At 41.5% G+C, this 24,095-nt stretch overlaps 1 protein-coding gene across 1 annotated transcript; it reads right to left on the reverse strand.

The window, feature by feature from the left end:
- Positions 1 to 18,647: 18,647 nt before the first annotated feature.
- LOC104057805 (alpha-1-antitrypsin) lies at positions 18,648 to 23,743 on the reverse strand. Its single transcript, XM_054069113.1, has 5 exons — positions 23,637 to 23,743; positions 21,715 to 22,386; positions 20,779 to 21,049; positions 20,069 to 20,216; positions 18,648 to 18,951 (listed from the first exon to the last, which is right to left on the reverse strand). Exons 2-5 carry the CDS (start codon positions 22,367 to 22,369, stop codon positions 18,742 to 18,744), a joined length of 1,284 nt encoding a protein of 427 aa, XP_053925088.1. The 5' UTR covers positions 22,370 to 22,386; positions 23,637 to 23,743; the 3' UTR covers positions 18,648 to 18,741.
- Between the last annotated feature and the right edge of the window lie 352 nt (positions 23,744 to 24,095).

Raw genomic sequence — 24,095 nt, forward strand, 5'->3', positions numbered from 1 at the left:
GTCTGAGAACAAATGTTGTCAGTTGCCTATTTTTTATCTTGGCAAATTTTATCCCTTTCTGTGTCTGTTTGCAGTTATTCTCCCTGGAAGACTGTGGGGAAAAGGAAGTTTCAGTGATCCCATTACTTCTGTGCTCTAAAATGATGTGGTCTGAACATACTCAGTGTTATATCTTTATTTTGATCATGGCTGGTTCTTTTGCCAAAGGGTAGCCTTAGATTTCTGCACATTAAAATGTCTGCATACCTCTTGCCCCTTGCTGTGAGACAGGTGTTCCAGAAGAGATTTAAACTCTGGAAGCTGCCTGGGGGCGGGGGGGGTGGGGGGGTGTGCCAACTTCTGTGGAAATGTTTTCTCCTTTCAAATCCTCCTTAAAAAACACATCACCTCTACCAAGATGCCTTAGATCTTTCTGAAATGACTAGGAAATGGGGGACTGGCCAGTTAGAGCAGACTGAAAACAAGCTTATTAATTAGTTTGATTTTAAACCCCGTAGGTCTACTGTCACTCACATGTTAGGCTGATTTCTCCATCATTTTCTTTGTTGCCTTTTCCCCCAGAAAGTCATTTTTTCTCCCATCCGTCACCTGCAATGATTATCATGTACTTAGACACCTTGGAAACAGGTTGTACAGGATGCTATGTACAGGATACAGCAGGTGATAAAATCTGGGACTCTTGGATGTACTGTCACATGCCACGTGCCTTGGTGGGACTCATTAACTGCAAACTCCTAGAGTTAGGAAATTCCAGGACAAAGGTAGCTGTGCTGTGCTTTTTGTCCAGAGATGGAACTGCTGCAGTCCTGCTCCACTGACACTGATGTGACGTTACATTTCTCCAGAGGCAAAACTGGACCCTCCCTTCTCCCATCCCTGGCTACTGCATCCTGCTCCAGGCTGCACTCCACCTCGTCTTCCTGTCATGCCTGGGGTCTTTATACCAGTGAAGAGAATATTGAAGCCCCTACATTCAAAGCACATCCCTGAGGAAGTTTTCTCCTTAATGCTGGATCACTAAAAGTTTTGCAAATGGTTTCTAATCTCACACCTGTCTTGCACCACGTATTTCTGTACCCTATGTAAGTGATACAAGAAGTAGTTACTGTTACAAAAAGTGAAATATTTTGATTTAAGCTAAAGTACAGTTGTGTTTTTTTGAAAGTTAGACAGAATGTCCCTCTGATAGCAGGTTTTCTTTCTCTGATAGTATGTTTTCTTTTAGATAGTGTTTTTTTTCCAGACACTGTTCATTCTTTGAAGATGATAATGTCTTGTGTGAAGAATAATACATGCTGAACAGAAGTCTCTTCTTCTGTAATCACCTCTGTTTGCAGTCTTTCACATCTCAAAGGCAAAGTTAAGCAGAGAGAGCTGGAGCCAGCTCCAAATCAGCAAAAGTTTTGACTTTCAAAGTTTCATAACATTAGAATTAGACCTTGGAAAGTAATAGAATATGCATAAAATTTCATAGAATCATAGAATCACCAGGTTGGAAGGGACCCACTGGGTCACTGAGTCCAACCATTCCTAACACTCCCTAAACCATGCCCTCAGCACCTCATCCACCCATCCCTTAAACACCTCCAGGGAAGGTGATTCCCCCACCTCCCTGGGCAGCCTCTGCCGGGGCCCAATGACCCTTTCTGCGAAAAATTTTTTCCTGATGTCCAGCCGAACCTCCCCTGGTGGAGCTTCAGGCCATTCCCTCTTGTCCTGTCCTCTGTCAATTGGGAGAAGAGCCCAGCTCCCTCCTCTCCACAACCTCCTTTCAGGTAGTTGTAGAGAGTAATAAGGTCTCCCCTCAGTCTCCTCTTCTCCACACTAAACAACCCCAGTTCTCTCAGCCGCTCCTCATAAGACTTGTTCTCCAGCCCCCTCACCAGCTTCAAGGTTGAGGTAAATTGAGGTAACTAATTTTGAGACATAACATCAGGCCCTGCAAAAAGCTTTAGTTGAGGCAGGGAGAATTTTTTTCGAATGCCTTAGAGACCCAGGGGTAATTATTTCCATATGCATCATCAGCTCCCTGAAGGCAAATGTATCTCCTCAAACAGAGCCCCTTCAATTCCCCACCAGGACAGATATCCTATGTTTACCAGTAGCAGATGAGGTAGAAAAAGATAAACTAGACAAAAAGGTAATTTGTCTAATCCCACTTCCCAGTCAGTAACTTCAAATGATAGAGGTAATGGAACTTACACCAGTCTTCAAAAGTTTGTTCTCTTTTGTTTTGTCTTTTGTGTTTTGTGTTTTGTGTTTTGTCTTTTGTCTTTTGTCTTTTGTCTTTTGTCTTTTCTCTTTTCTCTTTTCTCTTTTCTCTCTTTTGTTCAATATTTTAATTATTTAGTGGTTGATCTTGTTTTCATGAGTGACTTTTTTTCCCCCCCATTACATTTTTTCCCTAACTTTCTGGATGTGACCATGATTTATAGCACCTTTTTTTTAAAAAAAAAAAAAAAAAAAAAAAAAAGGTACTGAAAGAAAGAACTGTTGTACAGGTCACATCAATTTCTGATAATGAGTCAACGAAGAACAGAAGAAATACATAGTCTTGCCCCACTAATGACTGCATGCTGCAATTTGTCCTTCCCATAGAATTATACTATTTCATGCAAACTAGAGCAGCTGCCATGAACATGCTCCATTCATTGAAATAAGCTGAGATCTTCCATTAATTAAAGGGGAGCTGCAGGAAGGATGGGCAGGGGCTCTTTATCAGGGAGTGCAGGGATAGGATGAGGGGTAACAGTTTTAAGCTGAAAGAAGGGAGATTCAGGTTAGATATCAGGAAGAAATTTTTTACTGTGAGGGTGGTGAAACAGTGGAACAGGTTGCTTAGAGGAGTCGTGGATGCCCCATCCCTGGAGGTGCTCAAGGCCAGGTTGGAGCCAGATGATCTTCCAACCCAAACCATTCTATGATTCCATGATTCATATGCATGTAAGTGGGAAATATATTCTGTAACCAGCTCTTGTCTTGTTGCACGTGATTGATGGACATCACTCCCTCATGTTGCCCAGGCCTGATACAGGAAGCTTGCTTTCTAAAACTTCCAAACGGATCTTATAAAGTTTTTTTTGCTGTCATTTTCGATATCATAAGAACATGTCATGTAAGACAATAATGCCTTACTAAACCTAAAGATAACCTAGCTATTGCTTAGCTAAGCTTTACTTCGCTCAACTGTTTCCTAATGACAAGGCTTGCTACTGTGCCATTGGAGGGGATTAGGCTGGTCTGATGCGGCTTGTTTTTGACAAAAACATCCTCATTTTGTTTTCTTCCTAGCTATTTATCATCTTGTTACTTTCAAGATGATTACTAATATTTCTGGCATTTTTCCAAGAACTGGAGTTGGGTTGAACGGCCTATAATTCACTTTTTTTTTTCCTTTTTTCCTACCTTTTTAATTCTCTTCCAAGGCTCTGAAAATTTATTATAGTCTTCTTTTAATGTTGGCTTGTTTTCACTTAAAAGCACACAATCTCCTCTGTAGTCCCTCCACAGCCTCCAGGAGGGACCTGAAGAGCTCAGAGAGGGTGTGTGATGTCCTTAACTGGAGTGGGGAGCTGGAGAAAGCTGTAAATGCAGGGAGGTGTGTGTATGAGGGTGACAGTTTCTGTCCTCTTCCCTAAATTATTGCTTGAGTAGGAATTACACAAAAGGGTAAGGACAAAGTTGTAACTGTTTATGTACAACTGGTTATAATCAATGCTGGCAGTGTTAACTCCTCCAGGTGAAAGTTGTGAGGATCTCCTGTAGCAGTCATCATCTCTGATATGGAGCACAGCCTTAGAAACAGCTTGCAGTGAAATAATGAGAAGTAATCCTGCCTTCTGAATGTGAGAAGTTGTTAATGAAGAAGTGCTGGTAGATATGAACTGCTCGTAAGAGCGTTGTCTCCAGAACAGACAAATCATGGACACTTTTCACAGAGCAATCAGAACTGTGCTTACACTCTTGGCATGGGAAAACCTCTCCTAGTACTGTTGTGGAAAGATGGTGGAAAGACCACGCAACGTAAATCCAAGCAGACCGGCTGGCCTGACCTGTGCATTGCAACATCTTGATAACTTAGGCATAGTGGCTTGCTCTCATCTTTTAAAAATAAATAAATAAATCTCATTCTGGCAGAAAACTGTCTGCCCTTGGTCTAATTCAAGCAACCCATGAGACGGTGCTGTAGATTGCATGGACTTAGCAGAGCAGGAATTGCCTTGTTGAGATGAGCCTAGGGCTGAGGTGAGAGCCGATGCTGATGCTCGTATCAAGCGGGCACAGACCGAAAGGTCGTAGTCATCCCTGGAGTGTACGAAGGTTCTTAGTTGGGAACGATGAATTATTGACTTATTTTCCATCAAAACAAGAAGGAATTGCCTGGGTCTGGGCTGACGCAATGCCTTGCTGATAGGCAGGTACCCTTCCTAAAGTATGTATGAGCCATACTCAGACGTACATCCAAGCTCACCTGCTTGGAACAGCATAGTTTCGCTTCCCATTAACTTTCAAGAAACAGGGACTGCTTTCATGAATACTTTGATCCCATTCATTTTCCCGAGGAGGTCCTTTAGCTCATGCCAACTGGACAATACTGAGCCATACAAACATTTGCCGCTGCTCACACACACTGCATAACCACCCATCTGCTCTAGAAATGCTGTGCAATCAAAGTCATTATTGCCGTATGCTCAACTTCAACTTAAAATATGCTGCAGTGTTCTATTAAATCCACTGAAAAGTATGGAAGCACACAGGGGAGAAAACCAGCAAGGTTCAGTCTCAAAGATTTGTGAATAGTTTCAGTGAAATTTGGTGTGGAAATGATTCAGTATGAACATTTACTGAAAAGATAAATAATGATTGATGATTGAATATTAGTATCTATTCCATTTCCTTGTGGTGCAGACTTTTCCCAGCATAGAAGTGGTAAATAAGAAAAAAAGACATCTCTCTGGGAAGGAGGTGAACTGAATGATCAATAGCATTCAAAGAGAGGAAACACAGATTTTTCAAAGCTACTTTTGCCAGATGGTTTAGTCTCATTTAATCTTCCCCTCCCCCCGCCTCTAGTAAGCACAACATTAATATAGAGCTATTTTATGGCTGGGCAGCAAACCTGTTGGTACTGAGGACTGGCTGTCTCCACCAGACTTGTTTCAGGAGGGTGGTTTCCTCTTGGACTAGGTATCTCCCAGCACTGAGCAGACATGCTGCTAGCTCCTGGAATGCATTGCCCTATCTAGCTCCACCCAGAAGGAGCCACCTCTCGCCCTTGGTCACTGGTGTCCATGGAGCCTTTTATTCCTACCCTAAAGGCATTTCACATTTCTGACTGTTTTGTTTTGTGTGTGTTTTTTTTTTTCTTTATTGCTTATTTCTCAAATCAAGGGGAAATTAAACTATGGTGCATGATTCAGTACTTTATCCCTGTCTAAATTATCCATGGAGAAAGGAGCACCTGAAGGAATACTAGTGAACTTGTTTTTCCTCGTGGCCCAGAATTTCTTCTGGACAGTTATCTTCTGATTCCTCTTTTCATTTGCACTCTCTTCATCAAGTGGGTTGAAAAACCCACTGGTGTCTTCCAGGGAAGATAACCATGGCGGAAAGCCCAGCAGCCAATCAACCTTGCTCATGGTTTTCACAATCAATACATTGTCCTCCCACAGATAATGCACGAGTTTGCTTATCTGCAGGAAAATCCTCTTCCTCAGGAAGCTGAGCAAACCTTTCCTCCAGTTGGGTTCTATCAATTGAAGACTGAAGAGAAAAGTTCATGATTTCAGTGTGTAGATGTTTGTCTTCATCTCCAAAGGGAGTAAAATGTCAGCTTTTCACACTTTCTCTTTACAATGAAAACTGAAACAAGAGTCAGGAAATACATATTTTGTTACGGTTGTATGTACTGAAAAAAAGCCATTTAATCTTTCCCAGAATAGGACATTTAGTCTTCTTTTGCCCAGATCAAGCAAGTCTTCATTTCAGTATGAGCTGCCCACAGCCCTCTGGGGAATCCTTATTCCCTATCCATGTTTCAGCTAGTCTGCAGTGCATCCTGGTGCCTGACGATAACCTAGATTCAGAATGGGCCAAGGGAAGCTTTTCTGCCTTGGTGGTGGTGTGCAAGGTGTGCGAGAGCTCCTTTCAGTACCACAGCTCACAGGATGCACTGCATTTGGTCACTTAAAGGGACTTTTTCCAAGAGCCTGTAGTGATAGAATGAGGGGGAATGGCTTTAAATTGGAGGAGGAAAGATTCAGATTAGACATTAGGAAAAATTCTTCATGATGAGGGTGGTGAGGCACTGGCACAGGTGGCCCATGGAAGCTGTGGATCCCTGGAGGTGTTCAAGGCCAGGCTGGATGAGGCCTTGGGCAGCCTGAGCTGGTGGGAGCTGTCCCTGCTCATGGCAGGGGGGTTGGAAATGGGTAATCTTTAAGGTCCCTTACAACCCAAACTATTCCATGATTCTATGAACTTAAATCTTTTTCACTTGTCCCTTGGTATTTTTATTGGCATCTGGACTACATTTGGACATTGCATGGTTGTATTTGGGACAATTATGCAAACCTGAATGTTCTTTTTTCTACTGGGGCTTCTCCATTGTGACGTTTTCTAGGAGGCTGTGTTCCATGATCTTCCCTGGTACAGAGGTGAGGCTGCCAAATCAGTAGTTCCCGGGGTCCTCCTTTTTACCTTGCTTACGGCACATGCACCTGAGTGTGGAGTAGCGTCACACAGTGTCTATAGGATCTTCTTGACTCCCTAAAAGTGTCCAGGCACAAGCCTGGGAGAGATGGGCAATATCAGTGAGTAAGACCTGGCAGGAGTGCACCTACAAGTCTTGCATTGTGCTTTCCACAATTCAGAGAAATGTTATTGACAAGAATTATTGCCTTGTTTGTGGGATCAAAACCTTTGGCTTTACCAATAATTTTTGCATGTGTTTTCTGGTTTTTTCATAGTTACTGAACTGCTGCTCAGTTTTGGTAAAGTGTTGAAGACCACTGGAAAAAGCATCTGCTTCATAAAATTCTTTTACATCTGTAGCAGCTGCAGCCACTTATCTGTAAACATGACATTTCCTATATTTAATTTTATGAGGCTATTTTATGAATAATTTAGCATCTTAATGAGTTGGCACAAGCTTGTGCTTATCTCCTTTTCCTCAGCTCTCTCACAAATTAAAGAAAAAACCTTTCAGTGTTCAGCTCAGCATGGCCGATCTCTTACCCAGCACTATCTCTACAAAAGCAAAAAGTGCTGATGGTAAGATAAAATTTCTTCAGAAATTATTGTTGTTTGACTTAGTGTGCATCATCAGGCTGGTCTATATCTTTGTGATGATTATTTACATCTGAGCTACTGAGCAGTAGTGAAGGTAGCAGCGTTGGATCTCATGAAGGCCAAGAGCATTACAGACACAGTGGAGTTTCCGAGCTCAAACTTTACTGTGGGTCTGGGAGGTCAAGAGGAGGAGTGGGCGTGCTATCCAACATGATGTTGCTTTCCTTTATTAGCTCTGGTCCTGTTGTGGGACAGAAGTAATTCACACCCCTCTAGTAAATGGGGAGCTTTTGGCTAGGTGCCTTCCTAGACCTGAGGAGCAATGCTTCCTATATTTCTGTTCATCTTGTCCTCCCAAATCTGTATTCCTCTGCCATGTTTTCAGCTGCCTGCACAACCCATGATTCTTTTCTTTCCAGTAGGATCTAAGCTGTGACTTTAAGCTGTATGGATACAAGCTGGAAAAAAAAACCCCAAACCCACTCTGAGAACTCAGTCTCACTCCCAACCATAGGAATTCATGTATGCTATGACTGGAGATGTCTAGCTAAATGGAACATATGGGCATTGCTACTGGTGGTCCCTTTGAGACCCTGAAGGTTTCATTTTGTGGAAGATCTGGTGCTTGGTAACTGTTTCTAAATCTGACTGTTCATTACAGGCATTTATTCCTGCTCTAGTCAATAATTTCCAGGGCACCGGGAGAAGGTCAGAGCAGCAGAGCTCTTTGAGTCCATCATGTTCTTCATATTCCTTCTGCTGTTGAACAGTGTTAGTAACCCAGACTGTATCATAAACATTCAAGACCAAAGAGAGAGAATCATTCCTGAGGAACAGCAAATAGATATTGCCTGTGTTTCTTTTTTTCACAAATACTGAAGGACTTTCCACATAGAGGGAGGTCAGCTGCATGATGAAGAGAGAAGAGCTTCTGACAGGTTAAATCTTCCTGCCCAAACTTGTCTTCATCTAAACATGCGTCACGTTGCCCAGAGTAACTTCTGAAACTTTTGCTGAATCTACTGAATAGTTTCTAGGGTTTTGAACTGGGAAATTATTTTAAAAAGCTTCTTTCAAATTTTGTCTGACTCTTACAATATATCCCCCAGCTCTGTAACGTGCAGCTAGCTGTTCAGCCGCTGTCTGACAAAACACGCCAATCGCTTGGAGAAGCTTTTGGCTCATTTACTGAGAAGATAAGATGTAGTTTTCTAACAATGATGTTTTTCACTCAAAGGACAAATTTTAAACTGGTTGTTAGCACTGTTCTGGCATAGTGTTTGGCTCACTTGGAGCAGATCTGGGGATGAGACTTCTGGGCATTAGGGAAGGGTGTGGAGGATTATGCACAGGAACCAGCCTGCCTCCAAGGGGAAAGGCTTCCATCCCATGCACATTCACTTCAGCAGCGGCCGAGTACTGCTTCTGGTGACTGAAACTCCTTAATGCCATGAAGCACGAAGAATAGATGACAGAAATGATGCATGGAAAAGTCTCATGATAATCAATTGCTATGAGATATAATTATTAGCATTACTCTTAAGAAACTCATTTGAATTTTGGGTTTTTTTCTGCTTTCTTCAGGTGCATATGAAAACAATATTGATGCATGTGAGAGAGAAGCTGGTCCCAGGTCTGAGATTGGAATCAGTCACCCCAGTCAGTCAGAAGAGGTCCTTATGTTTTTAGGACTCAGGTAGTATAAGCAGAGGAGGGTGATTTAGCAAGGTGAAATGTATAGTTATTTGCTCAACAAATTGCATTCACATCTGCAAAATCAGTACAGGAAGAAGGCTGTTGTTCTGGTCAGGATCAAGACAGGAAATGTCCAGTAAAATAGAAATGGAAGGAAACCAACATGAAACTACAGTTAGGCCATGAGATGATGAACTGCAATGTGGAATCTGCAGGTGTATAAAGTATGTCATTTATAAGCCTGTTTTGTCCTTAGACCTGAAACATAACACTTTGTTAAAGATCTCAACTACTTCCTGGTGATGATAAGTCGGTAGTGCTCCTACAAGAACTCCTGTTGATGAGTTGTGAGCAATAGAGAGAGGGAAGAACCAGTAGAACTGTGGTTCATGCAGTATTACCTTGCCCTTGTAGTAAAAACATGTTGGAAGCCAGGTGCCTTCTTACCTGGCAACCCAGCGGCCAAAGAAAGTGAAAAGTGGCCAGGCATCTGTCACAATCGGTACAGACAGCAGCATAGATATCTGTTGGTGATGCCGTTTAGGTGTACTTTAATGTTTTGTATTTGTGCCTATGCATGAAGTAAATCGCAAGGGGCAGAGACCTAGTTACAGGCAAAGCACTGGTCTAGAACACCTCAGTGGCTGCCGCACATCTCTATTTTCTGTGCTGCTGTTCCTGTCAGTTCACACAGCAGCATCTTCCTTCCACAGAGGAAGATGAGGGAAAGTGATGGTCAATGGTTGGTGGATCTTTTCCACTGAAAGGAAATGGGCAAACCCATTCAGCATACCATTGCTTTGGTATTGGGAACAAAAGCTGTTCTAGGCAAAGCTGATCATCTCAGAGTGAAGGACTCCAAACGCAGGTAATTACTACTGCAGCAGAACTGTTATGTGGAGACACCCAAAGTGGAAAGGTTACTTATAGATGGTCAGTTAATATTAGTAAAGGAAGAAGCTACCAGTAATATGCACAATCACAGAATCTCTTGAGACTTTTGTCTTGGCAGTGTCCTGCACGTATGATGAGTATATATACTATCAAGTATCCTGTATGCTTGCAATTCTTTTCAGCTAGTGATCCCAAATAACAGATGATATATGAAGAAAGAATGGAAACTGAATGCATATATGCAAAATTCTTCCAGAAAAGTGCAGTTATTGCTAAGCAGCTTTCCCTTTTAATCCTGAAAGGGAAAGTGCTTGAGTATAGACACCTTTGAGCTAAACATGAGAAAGAAGGGAGCTGAGACATGTGGTCAGAAGCAAAATTGATTCGGCTGGTGGGCCTGAAAACAAGAAAAATGTAAACAGGTAGAAGTATTATGAGCAACAAATTGTGCATCAGTGTGTGTGTTTAGGCAGGTAGGCAGTGGGTGAAGGCTGGAGTGTCGGAGGAGTCCTTAGCTGTAGCAGAAACTTAAGGAAGTGTCCCAGGGGATGATACTCTCACCTCCCTTTTCTGAGCTGCCCCTGCAGTGTCTGATGGTCTTTCCAGGAAGGGGTACGAGCTCTAAGTGATGGCAAAGCATCTCTTTCCCTTAAAGATTTCCATCTCAGTTCTCTTTCACAATTTTGCATTTTTTAAAAAATCTCTAGGTAATAATGGATTTGAAGTTTTCTGGAAGCTTCTAAAAATAATGTTCGCATCATGCAACCTCTGGGCATCATCCAGAAGCTTGTGGAACAATGATGCTTGATCATTGACTGCTGTCACAGTTATTAGGTAGCTGGAGGACACACTGAAAACCCTCACGGATTTCTTGTTCCTCCAGTCTTTATGTAGCTGATCTCATGTGACCGTTTTGTCCCTGGGTGAGCATTGCGAAGACTATGGAGAGAAGAAAATGACCTTGTCACCTGCCTTTGCTGAGTCCCACTTTTAGAAAGTAATGGAAAGCCGATATTGCTGGGGGCTACTTCAGGTTTCCATGCTAGCCCTGCTTCCATTTGGGGAACATTGCTCTTCGTGTTTGCTGTAGTGAGAGAGACGGGTGCTTACATGGGGCTGCAGCATTGGCCATGGTCAGCAGCACACCCTGAAAAAGGATTGTGCTCACTTTCTTCTGGGGCCATTCACTTCTCTGGGTAATGTAACTAATATTAGGATATGAGAATCTGCCTATGTATTTCCAAACGGACATATTGTGCTGTTGCTTCCTGAAGTCATATCAGCATGCTTTCATCACCACATTTTTCTTATCTTGTTACTGGTCTATTTACCCCATACTCTCTCTTCTCCCCTGTCCTCTACACCTCTCAGTCGCCTGCGCAGAAAAGACCTTGAGCTTCCCTTTCCACGTTGACGCCAATCCTTTCAGGTCACTCAGATCCCTTCTCTCCCACCCCACAGACACTAGAGGTAGGATATCTGCATTCTTGTCTATGCATAGAAAGCTGCACATTTGCTTTTGAATTTTCTGATTCTCTCTGCAGGTTTTCTGCTATGAGACACCCTGGATCTATTTCTGCCTAAAGGTGCCTCTGCTCTGATGGTCTTACAGGGAGCAATTGCCTTTGTACCAAAGAAATAGATAACCTAGTTATCTGATGATGAGATCTAGTCCTTCCTAAAAATCCTGCGGATTTCTATAATTTGTGCTCAGTGATTACTGTTTGCCACACTGCTGTTTCTTTAAAAGTTTAATTCAAAAATCATTTTCACGACAGTATTCTTTGTACACAGTAGATTGTCATTGCCATAGTCAGCTGCATCAGCTGTGCGTGATTGAATTAATCTGTTGAATGAGTTAATCTATGATGCAGATAGCTGCTGTGAGTTTAATGTCCCCACCTACTAATCTCTAACAGTATCTGCAGCACTTTCAGTAGGACCCCATCATATTAATTTGACCTTTACTGCTTTTTCCACTGTTTTTAGATTGTTTGAACAGGCTTAAGCAGTGAGCATACTGTCATGCATTAAACACAGCAAATAAAGTTATTACAATAGCTGTAAAGCCAGCAGTGACAACATTGCTCTTCTGGATGCAGATATATACATAATGCTCAAGGGGAGATAATAAAACCAGAACTTACTGAGCACTCCTGGATCCCAATGGCTCCACTATTTCTTCCTGTCTCCTAAGGCTCATGCCAGAAATGAAGGGCAATGGGATTTTCACACAGCTTTTCTTGCACAGAGGCTGAGGCAAATATTCTCCATCCCCTGCTTTTCTTATTCAAAGTCTTCAGAGGAAAGCCAACAGCAGTATGGCTCCAAATTCAGACATACCAAGTAAAGCTGTTTTCTTCATCAGTCGTGGAAATCCTGACAATCCAGACTAGTTGCACATGACAGATGCAACATTTGTTCCTAAGACATCTTTTCTAAATTGTATCTCATACTTAAAATAACAATTTCTTCCTTTGAAGTTAAGTATCACTTTTATTCTCTTTCCAGTGTCTGGTTGCTAGAAAGAGATACTATTTCAGTCAAATAATGGAAAATTATTTACTTTGCATTTACATTTCAAAACACAGAGACATTTTAACATTAATTAAAATCATAGTTACAGTCAAAGTAGAAGCCAGCTGTATTGCACGTGGTTCTTTGGATAAACTTAATAACAGACACTAAGCTGATCACAAATATCAAATCATGCCTATTTTAGTTTCTTCTCAGTGTTTGAACAACTTTTCCCAGTTTAGAGCTTTAGGATTAATTAAGTCTTTAGACCACATTTAGCAACATGGTGTCATGACAGATGTGCTTTTGTTAAGGTTAAGTAGGAAGCATTTAAGTGGTAAATTGACAAATGAAGACAGTTAGCACCTTGACTATGCCCTCTCTCAAACATCTTTAAAAATTTTGATCTCTATATCACATAGTGCTCAGCATGATGACAGTTCATGGGGAGGAATATCGGGGGAAGAAAAATCTTACATCCAATATATGCCATCCAGCTCCCAGTGGTCAGAAAGCAGATCTTTTCCCTTACAGAGGCAAAAAAGGGCTTGCCAAGGAGAGCGAGAAATGCGCTGCTCCCTTAGTACTGTACAAAAAGCACGAGACCAAACCACATGTGTTGTCAAGGCACAATCTTCTGGCTTGTTCTGGCCTCAAGTGTATGTAAACACAAGAACTGATAAAAATTTGTACTCCAATGATTTTTTTTCTCTGTTTATATAGCATTTCATTCCAGTGGGACTTCTACACCTCTTTCATTTCCATTTCTGAAAAATAAACAACGAGATATTTACTATGTCTTTGGAATTTCACCACCCAGGCAGGAAGCCACCAAGTGCTTATAAGGCTTACCATGATTTTTACTTAGTTTGGTCCTCATTTGAGCTTGAACTGACATTTTGCCATCAGGAAATACAAATGTGATCCTGGGTCATTTTATAATGAAATCCTTTGCTCATGAGGCTTTTGAGAAACAGTGGAAAATGAAGCTAAAAGAAGCAAAAGAACAATCATTAGGAAATATCCAATGAATCTCTGTTTAGATGCTTATTTAATTTTTTTTTTTGGACAACAGAAATCTTACTTCTCTAATGACATTTGTACTGTGTAACCACATGGCCTGGTTCACCAAGCAGTACACTTAATTACTGTGTTAGAAAAGTTTTATTAACTAGTAATATTCCTGGTGAAGGGCAAACATGTGAAATGAATGGCAACTTATTTGCTTTTAATCTGAAATTTTAGGAAAGCTAGTTTTCCAGATTATTTTTCTAGGTTGTTTCTGTTGTTACGCTGAGGCCCTTGCATGCATTTCAGATCAGTTCCAGATGAACTTGTTTCATTTTCAGAAATGCATAGAAATTAATAAATCCAACTGAGGATTCTTCTCTTGAACCATCACAACACGTGGTTCAATGGCTGAGCCAAAGAGTTGGCTCATGTTTAATTTATATCTAACTTACTTTCCTTCTGTGAAAGCACAGAGAATGCAGGAGATAGGGACCTGGATGGGAAGGCGATAGACATTCAAAGTTTTTAAGATACCTTTTTTTTCAGTTTAAAATTGTTGATGTCATCCAAGTAATTTTAAAGTTAGGAGAGGACTTTTACACAACTCATAGCCCCCACAACCCCCATACCCACCACCCTTTAGGGACTACCAAAAATCCTTAAACCAAACAGCCTGCAAAATGGGAAACAATTTTTTTCAAATTGATCCTGCCAGGGAGAATGAATCCTGATGCTTCTTTCTCCCTTCCCCACCTGTGTGCACACGTAGGTCCCAGTGGGTCTTAAGGTGAATATCCAGGATTGCAGACTGTCACTCACAGAATGGAATAGATAGCGCTCAGTTTGAGGCGCTTTGATCTTGAATGAGAGTGGAATGAAGAGTGATGCAAAGGCAATGTGCACACAGCTAATATCACAGACCCTGCAGAAGTCTGGAAAGGATGACTGTATTCCTAAACTAGACAGAAATTGTGGATTTCTGTTTCTTTCTTCAGTGCCATATTTAAATACTAAAATCAATCCCACTGGCAGTACAGACAGTAGATATGTATCTGCAGCTCCCACTGCCTTTCACACAGCATATAGGCATGCAAAATTTTGATGTAAATGGGATGTACTTGATTAAAAACTCGCAGATTCAGAGCTGAGGACTAGCTAGCCATAGTTACAGTTCAAGAGACTAAAATCCTGATGATGCCCGTTTGTTATGAGCTGCCTCAGCATTGCCTTTACTGCCATATCTTTGAAGAAATAGAGCTGGCAAGAAAATGCATTTGGCTGTGCATATAATAGCTATTGGCTAACCCACCAGTTTTCCCAAGGGTTCATGAGAAATTATTTGCTCAAATTCTCAGCTGCCAAGGAGCTCCAGGTGTTACCAGAAATAACTCGTACCAAGCATGCTCCCAGTGCCTCGTTCTCCAAGCAAGGAAGTTGAGTGCATGGGCCTTCTCCACAGTCTCACAGAATTTCTTTAACTCATGTGGACCTGAGATCCCCAGATGCGTTCCTTTCTTTGTAAGGTGGTTATAAAGGTGATGCCTTAGTAAACTGAAAGGTATCATAACCCTACGGAAAAGGGGACTTGAAAAGACCTAGAACAGAAAAATACTTCGATGTGACAAGCTCTTGAAGTACATCTTTAACATACAATTTTATGTTAGCCAAGGGCAAATCATTAGGGTTTTTTTCTGATCCCTTCTGATTTGGTAGCTATTTATGGTTATTATTTCAATATGTGCATTTCAGGGAAATCAAGAGAGTTAGCAGTGACTTTTAAGTGCAAAATGTTACTTTTCAAATATGTCAGTCTGCCGCCTACAACATGACCTATTGCTGCTCATAAACCTTAATTTTTGTGGATGCTAGATCAGAGTGTTTGGAAATTGAAAACATGACCACTACACAGATAATCTCCATCCTCACTTATGGCTGACTGTAGGCAGTGCCAGGTCAGGCTCCCTGTGACTCTGGCAACAGAACTGCTGTCTCCGAGCACTTCGGTAATTCCTATTTTTTTCTGATAGGGCCTTGACACCAAAAGTAGCAGAGACAGGTCTTTAATGAAGCCACAGAGAGATCCGTCTGTTAAAATCTATGCAAAATAGAGGTAAAGCATCGTAAAATTAGTGCAGTCTATTTTTATTCCTCAATGTGCTTCAGATCCTTTCATGCCCAATATTCCTGTATGGTAAGGGGAGATGCTACTGTTTTGTTTGACAAGAGAATCATCAAGGATCAAAATCAATATCCTTGTTTTTCAGCTAATTACCTGTGCTGGTGGCGGATGAGGTAAGGCTAGTTATCCCCTGTTAATGCAGCAGCACAGTATATTGGCAGTTCATTCCACATGCTGGCTCCCATTTTTTATCATTTGGGTCAGTGTTCCTTAACTGCCAGGAGCACGAAGATGCTGAAGCATGGCCAAGGGTTCCTTGTGCTGTCCTACACAGGGAAGGAAGACTCTGCATTTTGTTGCTGTAATCTTGACCCGGGGTGATATGTTTTCATCTTGGTAGAATTTCTGTTTCAGACAGAGCTGATTCAGGGTATCCACTCTTGGGCCACTGCGTTGCCTTTGGGTTTATGGCACGCTTTCTGAATATCTGTAAAGTTTCACTTTTTCTTTTAAATTGTCATATTCTTGCTATACTCCCCCTAGTTCCACCAGGGATCTAAAATGCCTGATCAAATCAGCTCAATATTCCTGCTCTCTTCCAACTCTTTAGGCCCTTTTCCATGAACCGTATAAATCTTCAACAATCTTAGAACTTAACTGCTTATTTGAGAGATTGCTGGCCTGACTTTTAAAACTTTTTTCAGTCATTGTTTTTATTTGCAGTTGTAGGGAAGTTACAAAACCATTGCTGAGAACTATCCTCTCATCTGAAGTAATTTTTCCACCCTCAAATAACTGCTTTTAACCCATAGGCCATCAAGTCTTTTCTGATAAGAATAGAACCCAGAATTTTTACAGAGGTTTCTATTTTAGATATTTAAGATTTACTACTAAACTGAAACACTGAGGTTGTTCTTTGTTTTCGTTTTTCAGAAGTGGATGGGGAAGGAGGAAGAAATGAGGTAATATGAGCAGTTTCCTTTTTACTCTCATACTTTTCTTCCCTCTAAAGTTTCCCAAATAGTGCACAGCTAACTGCTCACCTAAACCTCACCACTCCCAAAGCAGGGGAGCAATGACTGTGCAGCTGCATTAGTAGCTGTGGATAAAGAGACTTGTAGTTTGGCAGCCCTGTGCAGAGCTGAATTCCTTGGCTTGGCTCCAGCAGCAGAGGTTTGCCCCTTCCAGCACTGCTGAAACAATTGATTTGATTTTCCTGGGAAAGAAAATGAGCTAGACAGGTGTAGCTGACCAAGATTTTCCGTAGACCATTTTTCAGGCATTGTTGGTTTTCTTTCTTTAAAATCTGTGGACAAGGGGATGATTATAGAGAAAATACTTCACATTAAGCAAATCTTTTGGTCTGTGTGAGTAGGATGACTAGAGGTTGGGGTTTTTTTCCTCTAGGTCTGAGAAAAGGTCTGTGCTTGCCCACATGAAAGGCTCTATTATCTCTCACTGCCAATACACACACTCTGGTTTTCTCCCATCCATTAAACCTGTCAGGGCTTTCCCAAGCCACAATGGCAGAAGCATTTAGCATTTCTCATCCAAACTAGACAGAAGTCAAAACTCTCCAGTGTTGGTGGGGAGGCCCAGGCCCTCCCAAGTAAAATTTTTATTCCTGCCCCTCTTCAGGTAGAAAATAGAGCTGGGACTGGAACAATTGGGAGGACGTGATGTTACTTAGCTCATGCTGTGTTTGTGAAGTGTGTGGAGGCCCACTGGCTCTTGATGCTGAGATAACTTTCTTAAGGGATCCTAACAGTGGCTTCTGATTGTTCCTTAGAGCTATCAAGGAGTTCTACCCATCCATCAAGCATTCTTACCCATGGTGAACTTTCGTGTTTCTGTGCCTCGGGTGTCCATGACTAGGTGCGGGCAGCATGGATCTGAAGGACAGTCTCTGCGAGAAGAGGTTGGGTCTGCCCAATTCCAGGCACAGCCCATTCCAGATGGTTACAGCTGTCTCATGGTCCCATCCCAGGATGAAGCTGGGCCCCTCATCCAAGCTGGTGGTGCCTCTAGGAAAGTCTTTTTAAGAAACAGTAAAATCTACATAGCAGCTGTGAGAAAGAGGAGTGAAAAAATGCAAGAGAAGTAGCCCTGCAGCCCCACAGGTCAGTGAAGAATGCAGGGAAGAGGTTCTCCAGCCACTGTAGGTGATTCACCTGAAGACTATGGTTGTCCTCCTGCAGCCCATGCAGGACCCTGGTGAAGCGGATAACCCCACTGCAGCCTGAGGAGGACTCCATGCCAGAGCAAGTGGTTATGCCTTGAAGGAAGACGCAGCCTGTGGAGAGTCCGTGTATTTGAGTCACCTTGCTGTACTCCAAACCTCAACTCAACAGGGAGGGATCTCTTGGAGGCATTCATAAACCTGAGCTTGCAGAATCAGGTGGAGGACAGCATGATTAGCTGGCATTTGGACAATGGACACATGACCTCCCAGGATAGTCTACGGTTGTTGGAACCCTAGGGCAGGTTTTGCCATATCCCTTTCTCCTAGGGAGCCAGGCATTACTGGATATGGACAAACCAAGGATGACAATTTGTGTAATGATGTGAAACTTTATCTAACTGACAAGCTAAGTTATTGTTGTGCCAGAAGAGTTTGCCGCCTTACTCTGGAGAAATTAATGAAGAATGGACATGGAAGCCAGGTCTTGGGAGCTAGTAGGAGGCAATTGTCAAGCTGGGAGGAAAAGGATTATTCTTTACCCAGGAATAACAACCATCAAGGACAGGAAAGGTTTCACAGGTCTACGTTTGTTACCCTTCTTGGCCACTGATCCCTGAAAGGGCTTCAAAGATGAAGGAGATTTCTCTTGGGATTCACAGTGGAATGAGAGAGAGGCAAAGGATGGTTTCTCAGCTGAAGGGCTTCTGAGCTGAGAACTCAGCATACAGGACATGTGAGACAGAGGGATATTCTCACCCAGGAGCAGGAATGTTTATCTGCATACAAGGGACTGTGGCATCAGTGATAAATGAGCAATGCAGGGAAATGTTTGACTGTTCAAGGTGTCACAGAAACCTGTATGGCCTGGGACATTTTGTAAACATGGCTCACTCATACTTGTCACCAACCATCTGCTTCTAAGTAAAGAATAACCTCATATAATATTTATTTATTTATTTGACAATTAAAAATAACTTCTAGTCCCTTTTTTGCAGGGAAGTACTCCTGCAATGGGAAGCAGAAGTGCTCTGTCCTAGTGTTCCTCGGCAGCTGGGTTCATAATTTTTCCCATGAAAAGGATGCTTCTGGTGATTTCATCAAAAATCAACATCAGAAAGGGCCTGTTGAAACTGATGTGAGGAGGAGGAGGAATCACTGCAGACATTGGTACCGCTTCTATCACAGTCGCTGCAGCAGCCTCTGTGCCATTCTCTCTAACATCCACCGTGGCCTTGTGAATTGCCTGCAAGGGAAGTACAGATTGAAACCGAGGTATAGAAGAGTGAGAAGCAGCCAGGGACAAACTTGCTTGCTTTAACACTATGAGAAGGTCGTTTTAAAAAGAAGTTTTGTAATTCAGTGTGAGTAATCACAGGATCATGAAATAATATAGGTTGGAAGGACCTCTAGAGGCCGTCCGATGGAATCAGCTACTCTACCCTGAACTCCGACATTACATAAGATTGGTCAGGGTTTCATTCAGTCAGGATTTAAATGTTTCTGATGATGGAAATTTCATAGTTTGCCTAAGTAACCCATCCAAGTTTCTGATCATTCTTATGCTGAATTTTTATTCATAATATCTGGTGGGAATTTACTATTTTCTGTCTTGCGTGCATTGACTCTTGTCCTGTCGCTGTGCACCTGCAAGAAGAGCCTGGGTCCATCTTTTCTGCATCCTCCTGATAGGTATCTGTAGACAACACTAAGAACTTCCCTCCATCTTCCCTTCTACTGGATGAATTTCTCTGGGTCTCCCTGTCTTTCCTCATACATCCCACGCTCCAGCCGTCCTGCTCACTCTCCGTTTGACTCACTCTGCTCCAACATGTCCACACTTCCTTTGCACAGGGGGGTCCCAAACTGGGTGTGGTACTGCAGAGGTGGTCTCACAAATGCAAAATAGAAGGATGCTAGGGAAACCACTTTACTTATCTGGGTCCCAGTTTCTTATTTGTGAAATGTGGCTACCCTTTTTGTCCATATAAATTCTGAGATTGACAGATAATTCAGTAAAGAAAGATGTAGACATAGGATCAGAATGATAGTCCCAAATTTATGTCATATTTATGACTCTTGCCATGCATTATTATTATTTTGCACTTTTTGTGAAATTATTCCTATTCTTTTCAGATCTCTTTTGATCTTCAGAGACTCTGCAGGATAACTAAGCAGTGGGCAATTTAATATTAAACCTTAGGAAAAAAAGCCATTTAATCCCTAACTTTCTTCTTCTTTTATTACCATCAGTGAGCCATGACTACACTCCAGAAATGGAATCAGCCTATTTGCAGAGATTGAACACATATGTAAGTAAGTCAGACCAATCTCCTGATTACCATCTCTGCTTGCATACTTACTTTGGAAACCTTCAGAAGAGTTTTTTCTGCCACTCCAGAGAGATCAGCCTGGTCACTGAACAGCTCTGTCACACCCATTTTCTTAAACAATCTCTTCACATCATAGGAGCCAGAGATGGAGAATCTTGGAAGATCCAAGTAGATTTTTCTTTTGAAAAATGAATGAAAAACTGTGAGTTCATTATTGTAAGATCCCTTGATGTAACAGCTGTTGCAAGTATACAGGCATCCCAAATACCCATGGAGCTAAGGCTTGCCTTTTTAAGGCAGTGAGAAAGCCCATGTTAGAGAAGCAGAAATTGAGGTAGCTCCCACTAGGCATAGTCTGATTAACAGCGCAGGAACACAGTGCTGGTTTATGGAAGTGACTGGCTGGAAAGTATCATACAGGCTGCAGAAAAAGAAGGTGTATTTTCTTTTGTGCTGGATTCTTCCTGCTTAAGACAGGCTCCTGTGTGCAATGTACCCATGTGCTGGATCCTCGCAGCTGTTAGCCCTCCCACTGACCTGACTGGAGGAGCCGAGGACAGGGTTGCCCTTAGGTACAAAATCACCCAATACTTTGTCTGATTGAAAGAAACTGAAACTATGCAATGCTTGTTCCTCGGACCTGTGTTTAGCAACTCATTGTGGCATTCTAAGCTTTACTTGCCTGGATGAGTAGTTATGGCCTTTTGGATATTTAAACAAAGCAGCAATTAAAGGATTACCTTTTTTCAAGTGATTGAATCCAGTTAGACACTGTTTCTTCTAGCAGAGCATCCTCCACCTGCTTCATTTTCTCTTCATCAGGCAAAATAAACAGTGCAGCAGCATTTCCTTTGTATGGGATTTCTACTACCCAGCAAGAAAACTTCTCATCTCTATGGATATTAAAGTCTTTGTTTTCATGCATCATTTTGACTTTAACAGAATTTTTGGCATCCAAAAAGAATTCATCATCTCTGGTGATCAAATTGTTGAAAGGTCTTTCCCAGTTGCCTTTTGCCAAAAAAAAAAAAGAGTATAGAATTGAATAAACTGAAAAAGAGACTAGTAAAGGCACAGCACATTAGTTAATGCTTTAAATACTGTATTTGAACTGTAAAGACAGCAACGAGCCTACCCCAGTTTAAGGATGGTCGTTCCCTGGCCACAAAAAGATGCTCTAAGTAATTTCAATGGTTCTAATAAAAATCACACAAGAAAAATATAGGCTGATGTAGGGCAAGACCTGAGCCTTTGACTGGTAAGGCAATGGTAAAACTTCCACAAACTCCCACTATACAGGCTCAAGGCTTATTCCTTTCATACAAGTGTCATCCCTGACTGACCATGTTCTGCACAGTCAAACACCTGTCCCTTTCAAAAAATGACCATAATTTCCCAAGCCCATCCCTTTTGAATATTTTCAGCTCTGAACTTGACTTGAAATTGATACGACATTGATCTGTACTTCCATGGTTCATTTTTATTCTTTTTTTTCCCACTTACATAGAAAATGTTTCTTCATACCTGGCATTCAGATACTTCCTTTTGTCATTTAAAAGTAGAAAGACATATTTTAAATTAGATGACAGAATAGGGTCACAGTGTGAAAAAAGATACATTTCTTAGAGCTGGATCAGAGCTCATGTCTATAACTGCTACTCACAATTGTCACTCACCTTTAAAGAAAATGTAGTTAACCAGAACCATCACAGTGTCTGGATCAAGATTCTTGAGCAAACCCACAATTTTCCCCTGGGTTTTTGTTTCGATGTAGTCATTGATTTTCTTTGTAGCCTCTGCAGAATTCTGGAAGTTACTAGAAACAACTTCGGAGTAATAAAAATTTGTGATGTCATCCAAAAATTTTTGGAGAATTTTCAGCCGATCATCTATGAACAGGGCATTGCCTATGCTCAACTGGACTTCCTGGTGAGGGTTGTTCAGCATCTGGAGGACACGCTGAAATCCCTCATGGATCTCTTGCTCCTCCATCTCTGTCAGGTTAAAGGCAAGGCCCTTGTGCAGCTGACTGAGTGTATTTGACCTGGCCCCCAGGGAGAGCATTGTAAAGGCAGTGGAGATGCTCAAGGGAGAGAAGAAAATGTTCTTGTTGCCCTCCTCTTCTCTGACCTGCTTGTAAAACTGAAATGCAAAGTCAGTGTTGCTGGGGACTATCTTGACAAGACCCAATTTTTCGCCTTCAGTTTGGGAATGGTCTTCTGGAGAATGTGGTATTTTCTGTTCCTGCTGTTCAGCATTGAGGTTGGATCCATACTGACCTTGGACTTGAAGTCCGAGAAGCAACAAACACAAACACAATGCAGACTTCATTTTCCTTCTGAACAGTTCTGTTAAGAAAGAACAGAGCAACTTTTAGACCCAGAGAATATTATCTTTCCTGCATAAAAGTAATGTTTGTATTCTAGATACTGATTTTCAGATGTCAGTCTTTAGGATTAGTGGTCTATATAGAAATACTCTTCTACCTGGCTTCCTCGATACTTTATTTCTAGTCAGTTCTATTAGTAAAGGAAGGAAGATATTTATGCAACATCGCCAGGAAAAAATCAAAGTTTTTGTGAGATATTACGCTTGAAATAATTCTTGCCTATGACCAGCATGGCCTCATTGCACTCCTAAGCTCTTTTGGGTTCACGACTGAGTTCAATATTTGATAAGTACATTGGCAGTGGGACGGACTTTTGATGATATGTTTCTGTAGTATCCATGGTATTTTTATGACTTGGGTTTTCAAGCATTGCAGGTGATACAGAAATAATGTCAGTTATAGCTATGAACAAAATCCACCTAAATGCTCACCTCGTAAACTGTTCATATCTTTCTTCCTCTTGTGTAGCAGCTCTGAACTCAAGAACAATATTATTTCAAAACATTACCTTAAATGTTTCATTAAGTTGAGAATAAATCAAGAAAGTTTATAGACTCTCATGTTGTGCATAAAATATTCATAAAGCTGCAAAGCACAAGTCTTAGGAGTTTAGGAATGCTATAGTGGAATCTGCCTTGCTGCATATGCGCTGTTCAGTGACCTTTCCTCTTCCTTTAATCGACGTAAGCAAATTCTCCATAAATGCAGAGTCTCTATTCTGCCGTTTTCAGGGAAGAACCATGAAATATACAGGGGAAGAATATTCTCCATAGGTTGCTTTGCCTAAATTATCTCAAATGAGGAGAGATTTATTTCTCTTCCAGGCCAAGTGACTGCAAGTGACCTTTAAGCACACTTGGAGGTACAAGGGCACTACCATGCATCAGCATGGAGTAGTCAGGACATTGAGATTGCAGTTAAATTTACTACTCTGGAAGCAGAGGCAAGGTTTAGTTCTTTCCCTTGATACCGACTGTTGAGTGCTCATTTTTGTCCTCACCTCCTGGTCATCCTGCCACTATAGCTAGGAGCTGGATCCCCAACTGAATCCTGCTTCCAGCCTGTAGAACATGTGTACAGAAGCTAAAATAATTTCCAATTATTGTACAAAATAAATTAATATCAGAATTAAATATTGTGCAATAGATGGCAGAGATGACAGACAACATGAATTCAAAGACTTCTAAGGAAGTATAATATGGTACTTACAGTGCTGGACCCCTCTTTCGCTTTCACAGTGCTTCTTCCCTGTTCTTCGTTTCGCTGGGTGGTATTAAATGAACGTTCACTGGTAAATATTAAACAAAGCAAATAAGATCTAGTTGAAAAGCAAAGACTGAGTAAGCTACTTTTTTCTGGACATCAAACATTGTACGTTTATTTTCTTGTCATACAGACAGAATCATGTCACAACCTGTGGTTCTGAGGGGGGAGAAAAAGCAGGGAACTTGCTACTCTCTTGGGCTTGAACTGAACTGTGGGCAAAAGAGCTTTGTAAGGTTGTCTGGTATAATTGTGGTAAATGAGCTTTAAAACAGAGACTATTAGAAGAACTGGAAACCTAAGATAGGGCAAAAGAGATGTCTTTTTTCTAAAAAGGATTCTGTGTTCCATTTAAGTCCCTGCATGTAGTAGCCTGATTCAAGGATTTCATCTAATTGAGTAACT

The sequence above is a fragment of the Cuculus canorus genome, chromosome 5 (assembly GCF_017976375.1).
Source record: "Cuculus canorus isolate bCucCan1 chromosome 5, bCucCan1.pri, whole genome shotgun sequence".
NCBI lineage: Eukaryota > Metazoa > Chordata > Aves > Cuculiformes > Cuculidae > Cuculus > Cuculus canorus.

Excerpts from the sequence above, each read along its gene's own strand:
- LOC104057805 (XM_054069113.1), bottom strand. The coding sequence starts at position 22,369 with ATGAAGTCTGCATTGTGTTTGTGTTTGTTGCTTCTCGGACTTCAAGTC. Across the intron at positions 21,050-21,714 it reads TAACTACATTTTCTTTAAAG|GCAACTGGGAAAGACCTTTC; the intron begins GTGAGTGACAAT and ends TTTTGGCAAAAG. Across the intron at positions 18,952-20,068 it reads CTCTTCTGAAGGTTTCCAAA|GCAATTCACAAGGCCACGGT; the intron begins GTAAGTATGCAA and ends CTTCCCTTGCAG.